This window comes from Balaenoptera physalus (genome assembly GCF_965194825.1).
Source record: "Balaenoptera physalus genome assembly, chromosome: 17".
Classification (NCBI taxonomy): Eukaryota; Metazoa; Chordata; class Mammalia; order Artiodactyla; family Balaenopteridae; genus Balaenoptera; species Balaenoptera physalus.
This window is the reverse complement of record NC_138895.1, coordinates 29,967,296-29,985,904: the sequence shown is the minus strand read 5'-3', so window position 1 is coordinate 29,985,904 and position 18,609 is coordinate 29,967,296. Positions and strand designations below refer to the sequence as shown.

At 34.8% G+C, this 18,609-nt stretch overlaps 1 protein-coding gene across 3 annotated transcripts in view; it reads right to left on the bottom strand.

Moving 5' to 3' along the window:
- Positions 1 to 18,609, bottom strand: part of WWP1 (WW domain containing E3 ubiquitin protein ligase 1) — a 106,658-nt gene that overhangs the window by 55,186 nt on the left and 32,863 nt on the right. For all 3 annotated transcript variants that reach the window (XM_082433972.1, XM_082433970.1, XM_082433971.1), the window contains 3 exons: positions 17,850 to 17,940; positions 8,859 to 8,997; positions 8,093 to 8,217 (listed from right to left, as the gene is read on the bottom strand). In XM_082433972.1, coding sequence (XP_082290098.1) covers positions 8,093 to 8,217; positions 8,859 to 8,997; positions 17,850 to 17,919 — 334 coding nt within the window. In that variant the 5' untranslated portion in view covers positions 17,920 to 17,940. The remainder of the gene's footprint in view (positions 1 to 8,092; positions 8,218 to 8,858; positions 8,998 to 17,849; positions 17,941 to 18,609) is intronic.

Sequence of the window (18,609 nt, the reverse complement as noted above, 5' to 3'; positions counted from 1 at the left end):
TAATAAAAACAGAGAAACTAGAGGAAATATTAATATTAAAGTACCAAAAAAAAAAAAACCCAACCCTACAAAAGCATGAATTTCAGTTTTATCTAGATTCTAATAATCTATGTCTGAAGAAAACTATATTGACCACCATTCTATTTCATTCTATTTCATTTTTGTCACCTTTCTCTATTTAAAGTATCTAGAATTTGGAAGTTTAGCTCTCATTCCTAAAATATTTAGCTATTTGAGTAGATTCTTAAAGAATAGCTTTTTACTCAATAGGCTTTGAGTAGATTCTTAAAGAATAGCCTATATGGGAAAAGAATCTAAAAAAGAGTGGATATATGTATTCACTTTGCTGTACACCTGAAACTAACACTACATTGTAGATCAACCATACTCCAATAAAAATTAAAAAAAAAAAAAAAGAATAGCCTTTCAAAATCACTTTAAAGTAGGTCTCTTGGTGGTAAATTCTCTCATTTTTAAAAATCTGTAAATGTTTGGAGTCTCATCCTGAAAGATTTGTTGGGCATGCCAACTCCGTATTGATAATGATCTCTCAACTCTTTGAATATATTTTTCCACCATCTTATCCTATTACTGCTAATTATGTAAGCCTGATTTACAAATCTTTGCAAATGACCTGTTTTTCTCCATAGCTGCTTTTTTTTGTCTTTGGTGTCATGCATTTCACTTTGATGAAAGCATGACTTCCTCTTTATCATCCTGCTTTGGATAACAATGAATCCAGGGGCCAGCAAACTATAGACCATAGGCCAAATCTGGCCCATTACCTGTTTTTGTAAATACTGTTTTATTTGAACACAGCCATGCTCATTCATGTACATATTTTCTATGGCTGCTTTCCAACTACAATGGAAGAGTCGAATAGGTGCAACAGAGATTATATGACCTGCAAAGCCTAAATATTTACCATCTGGTCCTTTACAGAAAATGTTTGCCAACCTCTGCTTAGGGGTGGCTTCTTATAATTTGTAATCTTTGATGGTGAGTTCATTTTCTGATATTAATCTAAGGGTAATCTTTGGGCTTTAGTACAGGCGGGGCCGGTTTCTTATTCTTTCAGTGGTGTGAGGGCACCCCAAGAGTCAAGATTACAGGAGTCTAAGCTCAGCTCCCCTACCTGGCTGTCAACCAAAAGTGCTATCAGCATCATCCACCAATCTAACTCTAGTTCATAAGGTTTTCTTTGTCTTTTTTTTTTTTTTTGGAAGAAGGGGGTCCTTGGAGACCACTCCTGCCTCTTTGCAAAACTCATCAATGACACAGAAACTCATCCTATCCAGGACCTAACTGTTCTGCAGTGGGGGGTTGTTCACAACATCTAGCCTCTCACAATTATAACATGGAAGATTGAGATATAACATTTCTGAGTCATAAAATTGGGAGGACTATCACATAAATAATTCTCTCTACGTGTGTGTTGGGGGGGCTGGAATATGAGGGTATTATTTTATTACAGTATAAACAAGTCAACTCAGACATATTCATCCATTCAATATGTGATTGCCTAGTGTGTGCCAGATAGTGCACTCTGGGAAAGCAGGATAAACCCTGACCAGCCTAAAGTAGACCTCCTCCCTACCATCGCTCCACTTATTTCCTTCAATGGACTTACCACCAGAACTGGGGGGTGGGGGGCAGCGGGGTCCATCTCCCCAACTAAACTGAAGTCTCCAATAGAGCAGAGATCTTATTCAGCTAATTCAGTGATGTATCCTCAGTATCTGACAGAAGGTAGGTGCTTAATAAAATTTAAAATAAACTATTAAGATAGAGCCATCCTCAGGAAACTTACAAGGCAGTAGCTGATTATTTCCTACCGCCTGGACATTCTTCCTTAGTTTTAACTGGGGAAAAGAACAATCTGAACCTGAGTTTCTAGGAAGCTACATATATGACTAGACAATTTATTCTTTCATCATGGACTTGTCAAAAACACACACTCTTTCTGTCCCCACAGAAAACAAGAGATCTTCAAAAATCTTGGTTTTCAAGGCATTTTACAGAATTAGATTTAACTCAGAATCACATTCTGAAGCTATTTTTTTCTTGCACACAGTATTATCTACTGCTAGGTAACAAATTATCCTAAAATTCAGTCACTTAAAATAACAATAGCTACTTAATACTGCTCACAGTTTCTGTGGGCCAGGAATTTGGGAGGGGTAGAAAAATCTGCCTAAAGGGTGGCTCGTACACAGAGTTGACAAATTGGGATTGACTGCTGAGAAGAAGCCTCAGTTCCTCTCCACTTGGGCCCCTCTACAGACCTGTCGAGAGTCTTCACGGCGGAGACTTTCTTCCTGGAGTGAGTAATCTAAGAGCCCAGGGCAAAAGCTGAAATGTCTTCACTGACCAAGTCTTGGAGGTCATATACCATTACTTCTGCATATTCTGTTGGTCACACAGACCATCTCTGTTTCAATGTGGGAGGGGACTACACAAATGTACCAAATAGCAGAAGGTAGGAATGTATAAGGGTCACTTTGGAGGCTGGCAAACATACACATAAATATGATTATAACAGAATTTTAGAAAAGAACGAGTACATTAGGTTACAAAAGCTTGTAAGTAACAATCCCAAGAATAACCAGGTCTTCTGAATCCTAAGTCTTTCCATTATATCATACTATGAGTCAATGTGTTAGGTTCCCATCTTCTATCATGTAACAAAATAAATTTCAGAATTTATAAAAGAAATTAAAGTAAAAATAAAGTAAAAAATGTAGAAGAAAATAGATAACTATTAAATATAAGGACTGGAAAGGATTCTTTGAGCATAATAACAATGGAAAATGAATAAACTTTAATGACTGAAATAATATTAAACTTCTATAAATCAAAACTGGGGACAAAAAATAGAGGCAAATGATTGGGAGAAAAAACTAAGAGCTTTTATAAATCAGTGAGAAAAAAAAGAAATCAATAAAAAATGTACAAAGAACATGACAATCACAAACGATGAAATATGAATGATCAATAAACATCTGACTTTATTAATAGTTAAAGAAATACTCTGGTAAGAAAAATATACATTTTTTTTTAATCTATTAGTGGGGCGTATATTTCCAAATGGGCACTCTCAGATGCTACATTTTGTGTACAAATTATTATAACTTTTCAGGAAAGCAACTAGACAACTGTGCATAGCTAGAGGCTTAAAACTGTTCATTCCCTTTCACCTAGTAATTTCAATCCTAAAAATCTTTCTAAAGAACAGAAATGCATTTATCACCAGTAATGAAAAAACTGTTTGTTCAAAACCTTGGCTTAAAATATCTTAGTTTGTGCCGATGCTAAGTGAATTTTAAAAAGAGAACTTAAGACTTAGTAAACTAAACAAATAACTAGTATTGACTAAGTAAATAAGGCTAAAGGCAACTGCTTTAATAAACTTAAATTTGACTATGCTCTGTCTTCTATCATAAATGACACATTTCTCTGCTCTGTTTCCCTACCATTTAATGTAAAGAGATAATTTTCATTGTAAATCATTTTGGACATAATTCAATTTGAAGTGATTTTAATGGATTTCAAAATACTTTTGTTGACAAAAGCTACTAACACCATAAAAAAATGAAAAAAATAAAAAAAACAGTGTAATGCCAGTGTTTGAAAGGCAGCCATCTGACTCCCCTCTGGAGTGTTTAAAGTGGCTCTGTCAGTTTCAAAATTGAAATATAAAGTGAAGTTCTGTATTCACTTCAACCTTGGAATTAGCTACACTGCTCTTACACTGTTGACCCATGAATGTGATGACAAAGATTTTCTCCTGGCCCAAATTCAATTCAGGCTCCTCTGAGCCACCTTCTCCACTAGGCCTCAACCTTGGCCCATAAAAACTGCAAACTCTCCGCACAAAAGATTTTATCCACCCTACTCTCCCCAAAATTAAAAGACTTCTAACAACTCAAGGAGACCCTAGCCTGCCTTGAAAGAATTTACTGTTTGCTCAAGGCAACACCTGTGACAGGCCACCCTTTCTCAAAGCATTTATTAAAACGGCTTATAATGGTGGATCCTTCCTCTGTCCCTTTAAGATGTGTATGTGTCTCCTACTCAGGGACCTGAAAGTTATTCATCTAAAATGTAATCACCAGGAAGGATGGGTCTTAGTCAGTCTTAGTCTCTGTGGGAGAATAAAATTCTAAATAATAGACAAAGCTGGCCTAACTGCATTCCCACTGATCAACTCTTGTAATTTTTCACTTCCCTAACTCCACTTAGCTTCCACTCACCCCTCTTTCTACTCCCTCATTCTTCCTTTGAAAGGCCCAATTACCTCTGTATAAACTGAAGCTGAGATCAGATCAAGCTGGACCCTCTTCCTTATTGCAAAAGTATATTACTGATTAAAATATGTCCTTACCACTATTGTTTGGCTTTTTCTTTGACAACAGAAGGATTTTTCCTTTGCAACTTAAGAAACAGTAGGTTTGACAGGAAGAAATATACCTCATATATCAGTATCTAATGCTACTGACATAAAGAAAAAGAGCTAAAAATACCACATATTTCTGCAAAGCCAACGAAATAATTTCCATAATTTAGAACAGTGTTCAAGTGATCCAAACACATAACTTACTAAAGGCTGAGGTGCAAATGATGGGTTAAACCCACAGAAGTTCTGAGACAATGTATCAGAGGATTGCATGGGTTTGGACGCCATCCAACTAGGCTTATTACACAAAACAAATGAAGGTTAAGGACACGAAGGCTCGCTAGGATTTAAATGTGAAGAAGTGAAAGAACTTCCCTAGTAAGCTGCAGCTGGATTTTTACTGGGAAAATACAGATGGTTTTATGTTGGATTAGTTGAGAATTTTATTTAAGGTTACGGATGACTGTAACAATTCATACTATACCATGAAGGCTGAAAGTAAATATATTCAGAAAAAAAAACACCTATTCAAATGAATTAATCCTCTGCCCTCACCCCAAATATATCAGGAGAAGGGATACATAAAAACATGAACTTATGAGAAAAAAATGTCAAGGCCCTGAGTATAGGAAGAAATTAGCCTCATAAATTTGAAGAGGGACATGTCCAAGTGCTAAACCAAGAGGCTGAATCAAAGACAACCAAGGATTTTATCAATCATGAGTACATTTATAAATTCTACAGGTTGTCTAGAACGATGTTAACTTCCCATTACTTCTATTCAAAATTAAGCAACTAAGAATAAGAAAACCTGTGCTCTAGTCAAAACTGCAATTACTTCTTGCTTCAGCAATTCACTTAGATTAATTTCTTTAATCAATAAATAAATTGTCATGGCTTTTGTCATGGCCATAATCCTATGGGATTAATGTCCATAGGCATTTAAGTCTGCCTTTAAAGCACTATTATTCTATCACAGCTTTAAATTTTTGAAATTAATTTACTTCCCTTTTGTTATAGGCTGAATTGTGTACCCCCCAATGCCATCCCATTCATATGTTTAAGTCCTAACCTCTAGTACCTCAGAAGGTGACTTTATTTGGAAACACGATCTTTAAAGAGATAATTAAAACGAGGTCATCACGGTGGCCCTAATCCAATATGACTGGTGTCCTTTTAAGAAAAGGAAATTTGGACAGGGATACACACACACACAGGGAAGGCCATGTGACGATATAAGGCAAAGATGGCTATCTACAAGCAAAGAAGAGAGTCTTCTGAAGAAACCAACCCTGTCAACACCTTGATCTCAGACTTCAGGCTTCCAGAACTGTGAGAAAGTACATTGTTTAGGCCAGCGGTCCCCAACCTTTCTGGCACCAGGGACCAGTTTCATGGAGGACAATTCTTCCACGGACTTGGGGGGTGGGGTGGGGGTGGGAGAATGGTTCAGGCGGTAATGCGAGCCACGGGGAACAGCAGATGAAGCTCCGCTAGCTCGTCCGCCGCCACTCACCTCCTGCTGTGAGGCCGGGTTCCTAAGAGGCCACGGACCGCTACTGGTCCGTGGCCCAGGGGTTGGGGACCCCTGGTTTAGGTGACCCAGTCTGTGGTATTTTGGTATGGCAGCCCTGGAAAACTAATACACTTTTCAATTTTCAAAAAAAGAAAAAAAAAATTACTGACTGCCTAGGGTGTATAAGATGCTGCTACTACAATTTCTGAAGCCACTGACTTCAGACATGCACAAATGTTTATAAAATTTTATTTTTCCTCTGAGCATATTCTGCTCAATTAAATCAAGAGAGATAGCTTTAAGTTTATACAATTTATAAGAGTTTCATTTCCAAGTATACAGACATTACAACCTTCCTACAAAATTACTTTGGCAGATAAATATTAAAATCTTTATATAGAGAGTAATTATAATCTTTACAAGAAGGCTCAGTACAGTCTAATATAACAGATTTGGAAACAGTAAATGGCAACAGTAGGAGCATGGTTTAAAAATTACAGTTTGTAAAAAAAAAAAAAAAAAAAAATTTACAGTTTGTGACAAAATATTATGAAACTATTAAATTAGCTTTCAAAGAATACCACTGAATTACACAGAGAAATGCACATGATATAACATTGAGAGCTAAGAAGAACATGAAACGTGGTCATCAAGTATGATGAAATGAATACATGAAATCGAGTATGATCTCGATTATTATACACATACACATGTAGACAAAAATTCATCAAAATGTTAGCACTCATTATCTCTGGGTTGTGAGATTATGAGAAATAACTTTTGTACTAGAAAAGAGGTCCCATGCAAAAGCTTAATCCAGAGCAGAAATAGCATATAAATAGTTGAAACCAAATACTCAGTTCTGAAATAACGTAGGTTAACTGAGGAATGACATATTTATACCAATAATGTCACAGAGCCCGGAAAAAAGTACAAATCTAGCCACCATCAGACCGAGCAAGGTACTGTATGCTTACAAGACCTACTACTTATTTCTGTAACCAAGATGAATTCAATGACCAAAAGCCATGACATAGCAGGGAATTAAACTTTCAATGCTTAAAAGAATATTTAAAAAAAAAAAAAAAATCACTGTACATAAAAACTAGTGTGGCTTTTACATTTTCTTGACTCATAACTCTTTATGTCCAAAAACTACATCAAAAACAGATTTTTCAGTTACACATGAATTTTTGTTAAAAACAGAAAAAACTTTAAAAAAATTAACTTATCTTAAAAATTAGCATTTTAACCCTTAACCTAGCACATCTGTTAGGAGTAAGAAAATTTCTAAGGAAATAAGATGAACATAAAGATTTAGAGTGGTATTAGTTTGAGTGAACTATTAGAAACCTCCTAAATATCAAATAATAAATTAGTTAAATCATAAACTAGGAGTCCAGTTTTTAATATTCTTTGGATCACACAGTATTTTGAGAATTTGATAAAAGCAATAAACTCTCTCCTCAGAATCAAAAATACATGTATATATCCCCAAGTTTTTGCATACCATGATAGGAAGTTTACAAATAATTGAAGCTTAAACTACTTTAAGAATCCTCACACTAGAAAAATTTAATATGATGGAAACATAACGCTCATATTATATTTTTAAATGAAAAAAAGAAGAGGATAAACCAGTAGATACAAAGAAGAAAAAAAAATTTACGTCTATGAATGAGAGACCAAATTATTAGGAATGGTTATCCTTGGCTAGTAAAAATTACAGATAATTTTTATATTCCTCTGTGATTTTCTATATTCTCCATATTTTCTAAAATGAACTAGTTAGATAATGGAAAAAGAAAATTTAAGAGTTAGAATTTATTTTGTACAAACAAAATTGTTATCAGCCAAGAAACAAAGTAGAGTAGCTTCAGATAATGATCATTTTTTTTCAAGTCTTTAAGTATACAATAAATCACTGATGGTCACTGATAACCGGGTATACTCATGGATGACTGGGATTATTTTGTATAAATTTGTTGGATAGAGAAATGCCAGGGTAAATATTTCCTATTTCATATAATGCTATAAACTTAAAAGCAATCATAGGCAATAAATGAAGTACTCCTTTATAAATACAAAACTTTTTTTTTTTTTGCTTTTGGACTTCAGAATATTTTCAAAGTGTCTAAAATAAACTTTTAAAGAAACAAAGACTAGAACAAAAAACTTACATTTTCTATTGTGTATTAACAGAGCTTGTTTCAAATCTACTGTTGCTCTTCCTAACAAAGCATCTGCTTTTAAAGTGTGATGACTCCAAACTCGAAATTCCAATGTAGTCTGTGGGGTCACATTTCTGTAAGGGTAAAATTATAACAAATATACAGGAGAGTACGATTTACTTCAATAATTTTGAAAAAGCCATGAATTCAGTTTATTTGAGGAAATAATATTACATGAAACAGTAAACTACCTGAATTATAAATATTTATTTTCAAGTACATTAGGACTTTAATACCCAGATTAAAAGTTTTTGTAATTAACAAATCAAAACACCAGCAATACATCTAAAGTCTTAATTAAGACTTCAAAATAACACAATTTCTACTCGAACTAATACCTAAAGATTTAAGACAGTTGACTGCATTGGTTATAACACTTTTACTATACACAAATTTATAACATTATATTTCAGAAATGGCAAATGATTTTCTGCCCTATTTATTTTTATAAGACAATAAGAAAAAATATCGCTATATGGAAAACATTAGTTTGTAAAGCAAAAACAAGGACTATTAATGCTTCATTTCTAAATAAAATAAAATAAACCAAAATTTTTTTCATACTTAAAATTGTCTAGTCACACTAAAAAATAGCATTCCTTACTCTGAAGTCATCTTACCAAAAAAAACCAAAAAAACACCACCAAAAGAAAAATATTCCAAGAAGCACACTCTCTTTTGAAAATTTTGCATTCTTTATATACCAGATACTTACACAGTTAGCTGTTCATCCCATTTTGGATTAGAAGAACTACTGGATTTTGCTGTTTTCTTACTTTCTCCATCTACAACTACTTCTGTATATATTGCTGTTCCAAACCAGTTCTTTTTTCTTTTTAGTTTGGCACTAGAAACTAACAGAAACATGATAATCACTAGTGAATTTATTTAGCCACAAAGTAGTATAAATCAATAAAAATGGAATTGTGCGTCTTGAGCAACTCAAACTCTTTTCACTGGCAGGATGAGGAAACAATATAAAAGGGCTACTGTTAATGCCTGAGAACCATTTGACTTTAACAGTTTTATTGAAATAATTCACATAGCATATAATTCACCCATTTAAACTACACAATAGTTTTAATACATTCACAGAGTTGCGCAACCATCACCACAAGCAATTTTAAAACATACTCATTACCCCCAAAAGAAACCCGATATCATTAAGCAGTCACCTTCCTATTCCATCCCACCTCCTCCCCACCAGCCCTAGGCAACTACTAACCTACTCTGTCTCTATAGATTTGCCTATTCTTGACATTTCATATAAATGAAATGGTCTTTTGTGACTGGCTTCTTTCACTTAGCATACTTTCAAAGTTCATCCATGTTGTAGTATGTATCAGTATTTTCAATCATTTTATTGACAAATAATATTCCACTGTATAGGCATACCACTTTTTATTTATCCACTCAGCAGTTGATATAGACATTTGGGTTGTTTCCACTTTTTGGCTACTGTGTATAATACTGCTATAAACATTCACGTACAAGTTTTTGTGTGGACGTATGTTTTCATTTTCTTGGCATATATCTAGGAGTGGAATTGCTAGGTCATATGGTAACTCTGCTGAATAACTGCCAGGCTATTTTCCACAGTGGTTGTACCATTTTACATACCCAGCAGCAGTGTATAAGAGTTCTGATTTCTAGGGGGCTTCCCTGGTGGTGCAGTGGTTGAGAATCTGCCTGCCAGTGCAGGGGACACGGGTTCGAGCCCTGGTCTGGGAAGATCCCACATGCCACGGAGCAACTGGGCCCGTGAGCCACAACTACTGAGCCTGCACGTCTGGAGCCCGTGCTCCGCAACAAGAGAGGCCGCAGCAGTGAGAGGCCCGCGCACCATGATGAAGAGTGCCCCCCGCTCGCCGCAACTGGAGAAAACCCTCGCACAGAAACAAAGACCCAGCACAGCCAAAAATAAATAAATAAATAAATAAAAATTAGAAAAAAAAGAGTTCTGATTTCTCCACATCCTTGCCAACCATTTGAACTTAATACTGAACTGCATCAAGCATCAAGAGAAAGGGAAGTGTCTTCAGATTCAATTGGCCTATTAATTTCTCTGCCAGGTAGAATTCATAGCTTACCTATCTGAAATTACATAAACTTTGGCAATTTTTTAAAAAATGCTTTTCCTAGAAAGTTGATTTCAAAAAAAAGGAGGTATCTGCCTTTTCAAAGAAAAGCTTTAAAATCAAAATGTCACTAGAAGTTAATCATAACCCTTTACAGAAAGTGAATTTTAAACTGAATTTACCTGACTTGGAGAAAGACTTGTTAATTTAGGTTAAGCATTTGATTTTTAAATAATGTTTACAACTACTAATTCAAATGGGGAATACATACTTTCAGGGCAAAGTACTGACTACCAAGTAGTAATAAGAACTTATCAAGATCACATCTATAATCAACTACCTATGAACACTGTGGGTCTGAGATGAGAAGGGAGAAAGCCCCCTCCATGCCATACGTGTACCCCATGTTAAGAATATGAACATAAACAAGCTGATGTAAGCTTCCATTCTACCGCGAGCAAACAGTAATGTAAACCAGTAGTCACAAAAATAAATCACTGAAATATGATATGAAAGATGCTGCAGCAGAAGTAGAGTATTTGAAATACAGTAGTCCTTAATTCACATTTGAAGAACAGGAAAAGATTCAAAGGAAATACTCTACTTAAGTACTGGCAACATAAAGCAATCAAAGAGTGTTCAATGTTATGTCTGAAGTGTTACTATCAGGGTCTTGGCAAAACTCACTTCCATCCTTCTCTGTTCCAAACTGCGCTAAATTCAACACCACTGAAGTGACAGAAGGCACAGACCTCTCCCAAGAAATCCCCCAATCAAAGTTCTTCACTCCAAATAAAAGTCATTTCCTCAGTATATGCAGGACTTATCTACACACTAGAAGAAGGGGAAGAAGGGGAAGGAAGTATTGGATGGTGTTAAAAGTACAGGATATCTTTTCAATAAATGGTGCTGGAACAACTGGACATCCACACATGCAAAAAAAAAAATCTAAACACAGATCTTATACCCTTCATAAAAATTAACTCAAAATGCATCAAGACCTAAATGCAAAACACAAAACTATAAAACTAGAAGATGACACGGGAGAAAATTTAGATGACCTTGGGTATGGCAACGGATGCCGTTTTAGATACAACACCAAAGGCATGATCCATGAAAGAAATATCCGATAAGGTGCACTTCATTAAAATTCAAAACTTCTGCGCTATGAAAGACAATGTCAAGAGAGTGAAAACGCAAGCCACAGACAGGGAGAAAATATTTGCAAAAGACATATCTGATAAAGAACTACTGTCCAAAAAACACAAAGAACTCTTAAAAGTCAACAATAAGAAAACAACCCCATGGGCCAAAGACCCTAACAGACACCTCACCAAAGAAGATATATGGATAAGCATATGAAAAGCTCAACATCATATGTCATCAGGGAAATATAGATTAAAAACACAATGAGACACCATTACACACCTATTAGAATGGTCAAAATCTGGAACACTGACCACACCAAATGCTGGGGAGGATGTGGAGCAACAGGAACTCTTATTCATCGCTGGTGGGGATGCAAAATGGTTCAGCCTCTTCGGAAGACAGTTTGACGGTTTCTTAAAAACTAAACATAGGCTTACCATATGATCCAATAATTGCACTCCTTGGTATTTACCCAAAGGATTTGAAAACTTATGTCCACACAAAAACCTCCACGTGGATATTTATAGCAGTTTTATTTATATAACTGCCAAAACTTCTAAGTAACCAAGATGTTCTTCAGTAGGTGAATGGATAAACGACTGGTATATCCAAACAATGAAATATCATTCACTGCTAAAAAGAAATAAGCCATCAAGTCATGGAGAGACATGGAGAAAATTTAAATGCATAGTACAAAGTGAAAAAAGCCAATCTGAAAAGGCTGTACCTTGCATGATTCCAATTATATAACGTTTTGGAAAAGGCAAAACTATGAAGACAGTATAAAGATCAGCAGTTGCTAGGGACTGGGGGACCATGGGTGAGGGATGAATAGATGGAGCACAGAGGATTTTTAGGGCAGTGGAAGTACTTTGTATAATACTATAATGATGGATACATGTCATTATACTTTTGTCCAAACCCACAGAATGTACGCCACCAAGTGTGAACCCTAATGTAAACTATGAACTTAGGGTGACTATGTAGGTTCATCACTTGTAATGAATGTAGCACTCTGGTGAGGGATGTTGATAATGGGAGAGGCTGTGAATATGTGGGGTTTGGCATATCTGGAAATCTCTGTAATTTCCTCTCAATTTTGCTGTGGTTCCAAAGCTGCTCTTAAAAAAATAGTCTTAAAAAGTGTTGGACACATCTGGGTTCATATTTTAACTCTGCCACTTGGCTAGACGTCTGACTTTAAGTAAATCAATTAACCTCCCTGACCCTCAATTTTCTCATCTGAAAAATAGGTGAACAATAAACAGTACCTGATTCTTAGGATTGGTGAGTGAAGGGATCCAAAGTACTATTATTATCAATGAATGCCTAGCACCCAACAATAGTGACTATTACTCTATAACTATTATGACTTACTGTATAGTATTAACTCTTCTGAGTTAATTGCAGACATATTCAAAATATATCCATTGTATATTTTTAATTGGCACAGTCTTCAATAATACCAGATGCTGGCAGGGTAAGGAAAGTAATTTTTAAAAGCTAATTTTTAATCTCACAAGGAATTCATAATGTGGTGGCAAAAATGTGCATATATAATAAATAACGAGAATACTATGATTTTAAATAACCAAAAGATAACCTCATTAATTCAAATAAGAATTCTAATTAGTGCAATACATAAGATAGATTTTATTTTCCTATTTCATGAGTTTCCTTTGGTGTTATACCAGAATATCCTCTATTTTAAGGTTATATAAATATGGGAAATCTATCAGAAAAAGAGAGTCCTCTGTGCATGTGTGAGAATTTAATTTAACAACCCCATTCATAACAATACCACCCCCCTAAAATCTAGTAATAAACATAAGAAATGTACATACATGAAAATACCTATAAAACTTTACTGATGAACATAAAAAACTTGAAGGGAATGACATGATTATTCCTGGATTTGGAAATTTTAACACTGAAAGCTTTCAATTATCACCAATTTAATACATTTTATTTTTATTTTTTTCATTTTACTTTAAACCTTTATTTTTTGAGCAGTTTAGGTTGGCAGCAAAATTGAGGGGGATTTTTCATAAACCCTCTGCTCCCACATATGCACAGCCTTCCCCGTTACCAAAGTGGTACATTTGTTACAACTGATAAACTAAAAATATGGAACACTTCACGAATTTGCATGTCATCCTTGTGCAGGGGCCATGCTAATCTTCTTTACATCGTTCCAATTTTTTTAGTATATGTGCTGCTGAAGCGAGCACTTTAATACATTATTTTTAAGTGATCTAAATGAAAACACTAATATTGGGATTTTTTTTGGGGGCGGGGGGGACAGAGGAGAAGGGAAGAAAACTCTAAAATTCAAATGAAATGTAAAGAAAATTAGAGAATAATAAAGGCATATTTTAAAATGCAAAGTAATAATAGATTTCTCCCCCAATGTATTTCTTAAAAGTACTGTAAAAATGGAAATAATTAAAACAGCCTGACTGCTATAAGGGCAGAGGTGAAAAGAAAAGAACAAATAAGATGTTAGTACATGATAATGGTAGCATTTCAAATCAATGGGAAAAGATAGATTATTCCATAACTGCTGAAGCGTTTGAAAAGAATAAACCCATAATTCACAACACTCATACAAAAATATGATACGTATCATTACATTTTTTAATTTAAAAATTAAACTATTAAGGTACTATAATACACTATAGTTAAAAAATTATAAATGTGCATATAACAGCCCATTAGTTTTTCAATCTCAAATCTTATCTTCTTATCCATCTTGCACACTTTGTTTCTGTCACTTTCCTGTAGAAAGCCTGAAATCTAGACTAATGAAGATGATACACTTCTGTGTACTATTAACCCTTATGTACAGGCGCTTCTCTATAGTACACATTATAGCATGTTATGGTAGGTAGTTTTCGCTTTGGCTTTTTTCTGTTATAGTTTTCCTGCTTTCATGACCAATATTCTTATTCTTGTCTGTTGCTGCCAATCAGATATGGGTTAGGAACAGAAATAAGAATAAAAATATATAAGCTAATAGAGTGTCTCAGTTTACAGACCATGACCTGCCAGACTGCAAAAGCAGAGGGGACCTTAATTCTGGTACTATCTGATAATTTTAAAAATAAAGAAAAATCAATACAGAGGTCACTGTTACCTAATAAAAGGAGCAACAACAACCTAAGACCTTGGTTGGTTTCTTATTACTAATGGAAGGCATTTAATCTGATTCTCAGTTCCTTCCTTGGTAAAACTGGAGTACATATTTATTCCACAAGGTATTGTTAGATCAATAAGATTGTGGATTTTAAGGTGTTTTGTAATTTAAAAAACTAGACCAACAAAATGAAAGAAAGGCAAAGGCAAGGAAATGAGAAGAGAGGAAAAGCAAGGCACTAAAACCTGGTGCCATTTAGCACAGGTCCAAGTTTGGTTTCCCAAGAGCATCACTGTATTTCAAAGGAGAATAATAACGGCTATGCGAAATGATAAATACTGTGGAGGCACTATCTTGGCTAATTACATTACATCCTTTGGTCCGTATCTATTTTCCAATTGGTTCTCTAGACTTCCGGTGATTCTATTAGCTACCTGATAGCTTCTCTATAAGTTGCCTTTTGGCTCAAATCAGCTAGATCAGGTCTTTGCTACTTCAATTACGTACTCATACATTAGGTAAAGAACAGGAAGAAAGTCACACCTCAGATATGCAGGCCACAGGTCCTGCACAAGCAACACTGTAACCAAATATATGGCTCTAAGCTTATGCAGAGCGAAAGCAGAAGTATTAGAAATTACACTTATAACTGGTTCTTAAGTGCAAAACACATCAGAATCACCAGGGAATTGCTTCAAAACATGTAAGTTCTCAGTTCACAGAAAACTAAATACAAATATCCCTTAAACGTGGCTCAACCTCACTTACAATGAGAGAAATGATATTTAAAATGACACTTACGATACCACTTCTGACCTAACTGTCAACATGCCTGACAGCATATCCTGATGAGGCTATAGGAAAACAGGCATTCTCATAGACAGCTGGTGGGAACACAGAAATAGTACAGATCCTATGGAGAGGAACTTGGCAACATAGTTGGCTTTTGACCAACAGGGGTTTGAACTGCGTAGATCCACTTACACGCAGGTTTTTTAAAAATAAGGACATACTGCAGTACTACACGATCAGCAGTTGGTTGAATCCACGGGTGTGCAACCATGGATACTGAGGGCTGACTGTAAAGTAATACACGGATTTTCAACTGCACAGGAGTCAGCACCCATAAACCCTGCGGTTCAGGGACCAACTGTGATTGACATTATTACATGTGCTTACTCTCTGACCCAGCAATCTCATTCTAGGATTCTATCCTAATGACACAGGAGCAAAAATAAGAAATGACATTCGCACGAAGCTCTTTACTGTAGCATAGCACTATCTGCAATAACAAAAGATGGAACCCAATGTCCATCAATAGGGGGCTAGCTGAATTACTTTTGGTATATCTAGTCAATAGAGTGCTGTGTAGTGATAAAAAGGTGTATGGAATACCCTGCTATGGATATTACTCCAGGATATTACTGTTAAATGAAGAAAAGCAAGGTGCAGAAACTAGGTGCTAAGAACTACAGGGTTGGGAGGAGAGATGTGAATACATACACTGTGCGTATCTGCTTATATTTTCAAAAAGAAGAAATAGAAGGATAAATGAAAACTAATAAAAATGTTTACCAAAAGGGCAAGGGAGAGACGGGGGAGGAATGGGATAAAGTAGCCAGACTTCTCCAAATATACCTTAATTTAATAATTTTGACCCCACAACTGTATAAATGCTTTACATGGTGATAAATTAAATAAAAAATAAATAACTGAAAGCAGTGAATCTAACTAATCCAGTTGGTGGCATAACCAAATGGAAAATTAAGTTATTTTGAAACATGGTACTCTGACTATACATCCTAAGGAGGAGAAGCTCACAAAGAAATCTTAAAACTGTGATGAGTGGGCCTGTTACTTTCGGTAATTTTAACATTGCTATTCTGTGTACGTTAGGATAAAACAGATATAACTGTGTTAATGTCATTTAGAATTAAAATTCTGAGGTTAAGAGAAAAGAGATAGAAATATAAGGTCAAATGAAGTAAAAATAACTTTTTTCTCCTTTTAGTTGAAAATGGTTACCTAGAGGCTATAGCTATTATTTTGAATTGCAAATATCAGCATGAACTCAGGATTTGTTTTTTGCTTTCTAAGACAATAAACATTTCCTAGCTCTGTTCACTGAAAACTCCTAGAAACAACTGACCTCACAGTAATGAGTACCATGGGAATTACAGTATATCTCCTTCTTATTCTAAGCTCAATCCTGCCCCTCCTAAGGCAAATATTATTTCTAATGTTATAAGCATAGAGGTACATACAAACACCCCTCCTTTTTCACATCCATATGGTCACATACTAAACACACTATTCCACACCTTGCTCTTTCACTTAACAATATTATCTTAGAACTTGGCTCCTACTGGTACACGTATTCATTTATTTCATGTCATTGTTTATCTAGAATTCCACTGTCAGTCTTTTGCTATTAAAAACTCTCTCTCACTCTCTCTCTCTGTTACTTCTACTAATTTATCTTGTAGATATTTATATATAAACTATATACATACATTATATATGGACATTATTTATATGCATAAATAAATAATACAAATACCCGCAAAATAAATTTCTACAAGTAAAATTGCTGGTTTAAGGACCACTCCTTGAATCATTACTCCAACTAGCTAAAATAAATTATCTGAAGTCACCTAAAAAAAGGCTCTTTCATGCTTTTACATATGCTGTTCCCTCTCTCTCTCATGCTTTTAGCTGCCAATCTAATTTGAGATGAACTCTGATCCCTCCTACAAGAGTCAAAGTGTTACCCTCTGTGAGTCTTTCTCTTACCCTATTCTCCTAGATCTATAGGCCATCTCCAATCCCAAGCAGACCTATGACACTTTCCTCCAAGTTCTCATTGCATCCAGTTAATGATCACTTTGCATGGTAACTGTCCATGTAAAACAAACCTGTCTCAACATTATATAGTAAGTTCCTGGAGTACTAGGGCCTTGTGTTTTCATATATAGAATTCCACTTAACAAGTATTTGCCCAATGATTGAATGAATAGCTTAAATGGATGAAAAAAGGCTTTTAGCATCCTTCTCCATCCTAATAATCATTTAAGGACCAGCTCAATGGTGTTTATTCCAATACACAAATTCTCCTACCACCAGAGGATACAGCTTCTCTGCATCCAGCACAGGTTCAATAAATACTTACTGAATAAATAAAACATTTTTAGAGGGTTTCTAGCTTTGAGGCCTATTGCAACAAATACACCATGGCATGAATCTAAAAGAAAATATACTTATGAAATAAGTCTGCTGAATCAGGTATTAAAAAGAAAGTTTCATCAAGGAACTACTATTTTAAATTACTGTGAAAATAACTTACCAGTTACCTGTAACTGTAACCTTCCACTGTCATTATTACTAGTATCAGACCTTGGTGAAGCAGTGGCCATGTCCCAAAATTCAGCTTAAACCTACAAAAAAGTTAATTTATTCATATATTAGACTAGAGATTATAATTTTCAATATGATTAACACTGTTTACTTGATAACTAAGAAATCACACTTAATAGAATATTTTCAACCCATCACATGTTGATATAGCCACAGCTGTCCCCCCATTTAAAATTAAGACTTAGTATTATTGTAAGAATTACAAGAGAATATGGCTAAGTAACCATATCTGGGTCAACTTGAGCAACAAAATAAATGATGGTACTAAGAATCCAGGGTCATGTGTTGAGTTATAGATCAAACAAATACATAAACAATTTTTATATATTTATTTTACATATTATATAATATTATACATTATTTATTACCTGAACCACCTAAGTAAACTGTCCCTTTACTCTTTAATATTTTAGTATGTATTTCCTAAGAATAAAAATATTCTCTTAAGTAACAATACAATAACAGAATTCAGGAACTTAGCTAGTACATTACTATTGTCTAATATACAGTCCATATACTATAATTTCATCACCTGTCCCAACAATGTCCTTTATCATAATCTTTAAATACAGTACCTAGAACAGGTTTATATATTACATTAAGTTGTCATGTCCCCAGTAAATCCTGCATGTTTCTTTTTATAGATAATTTTTTTGAAGTTCTGCTTCACTGCTCCCCCAACTTTTACT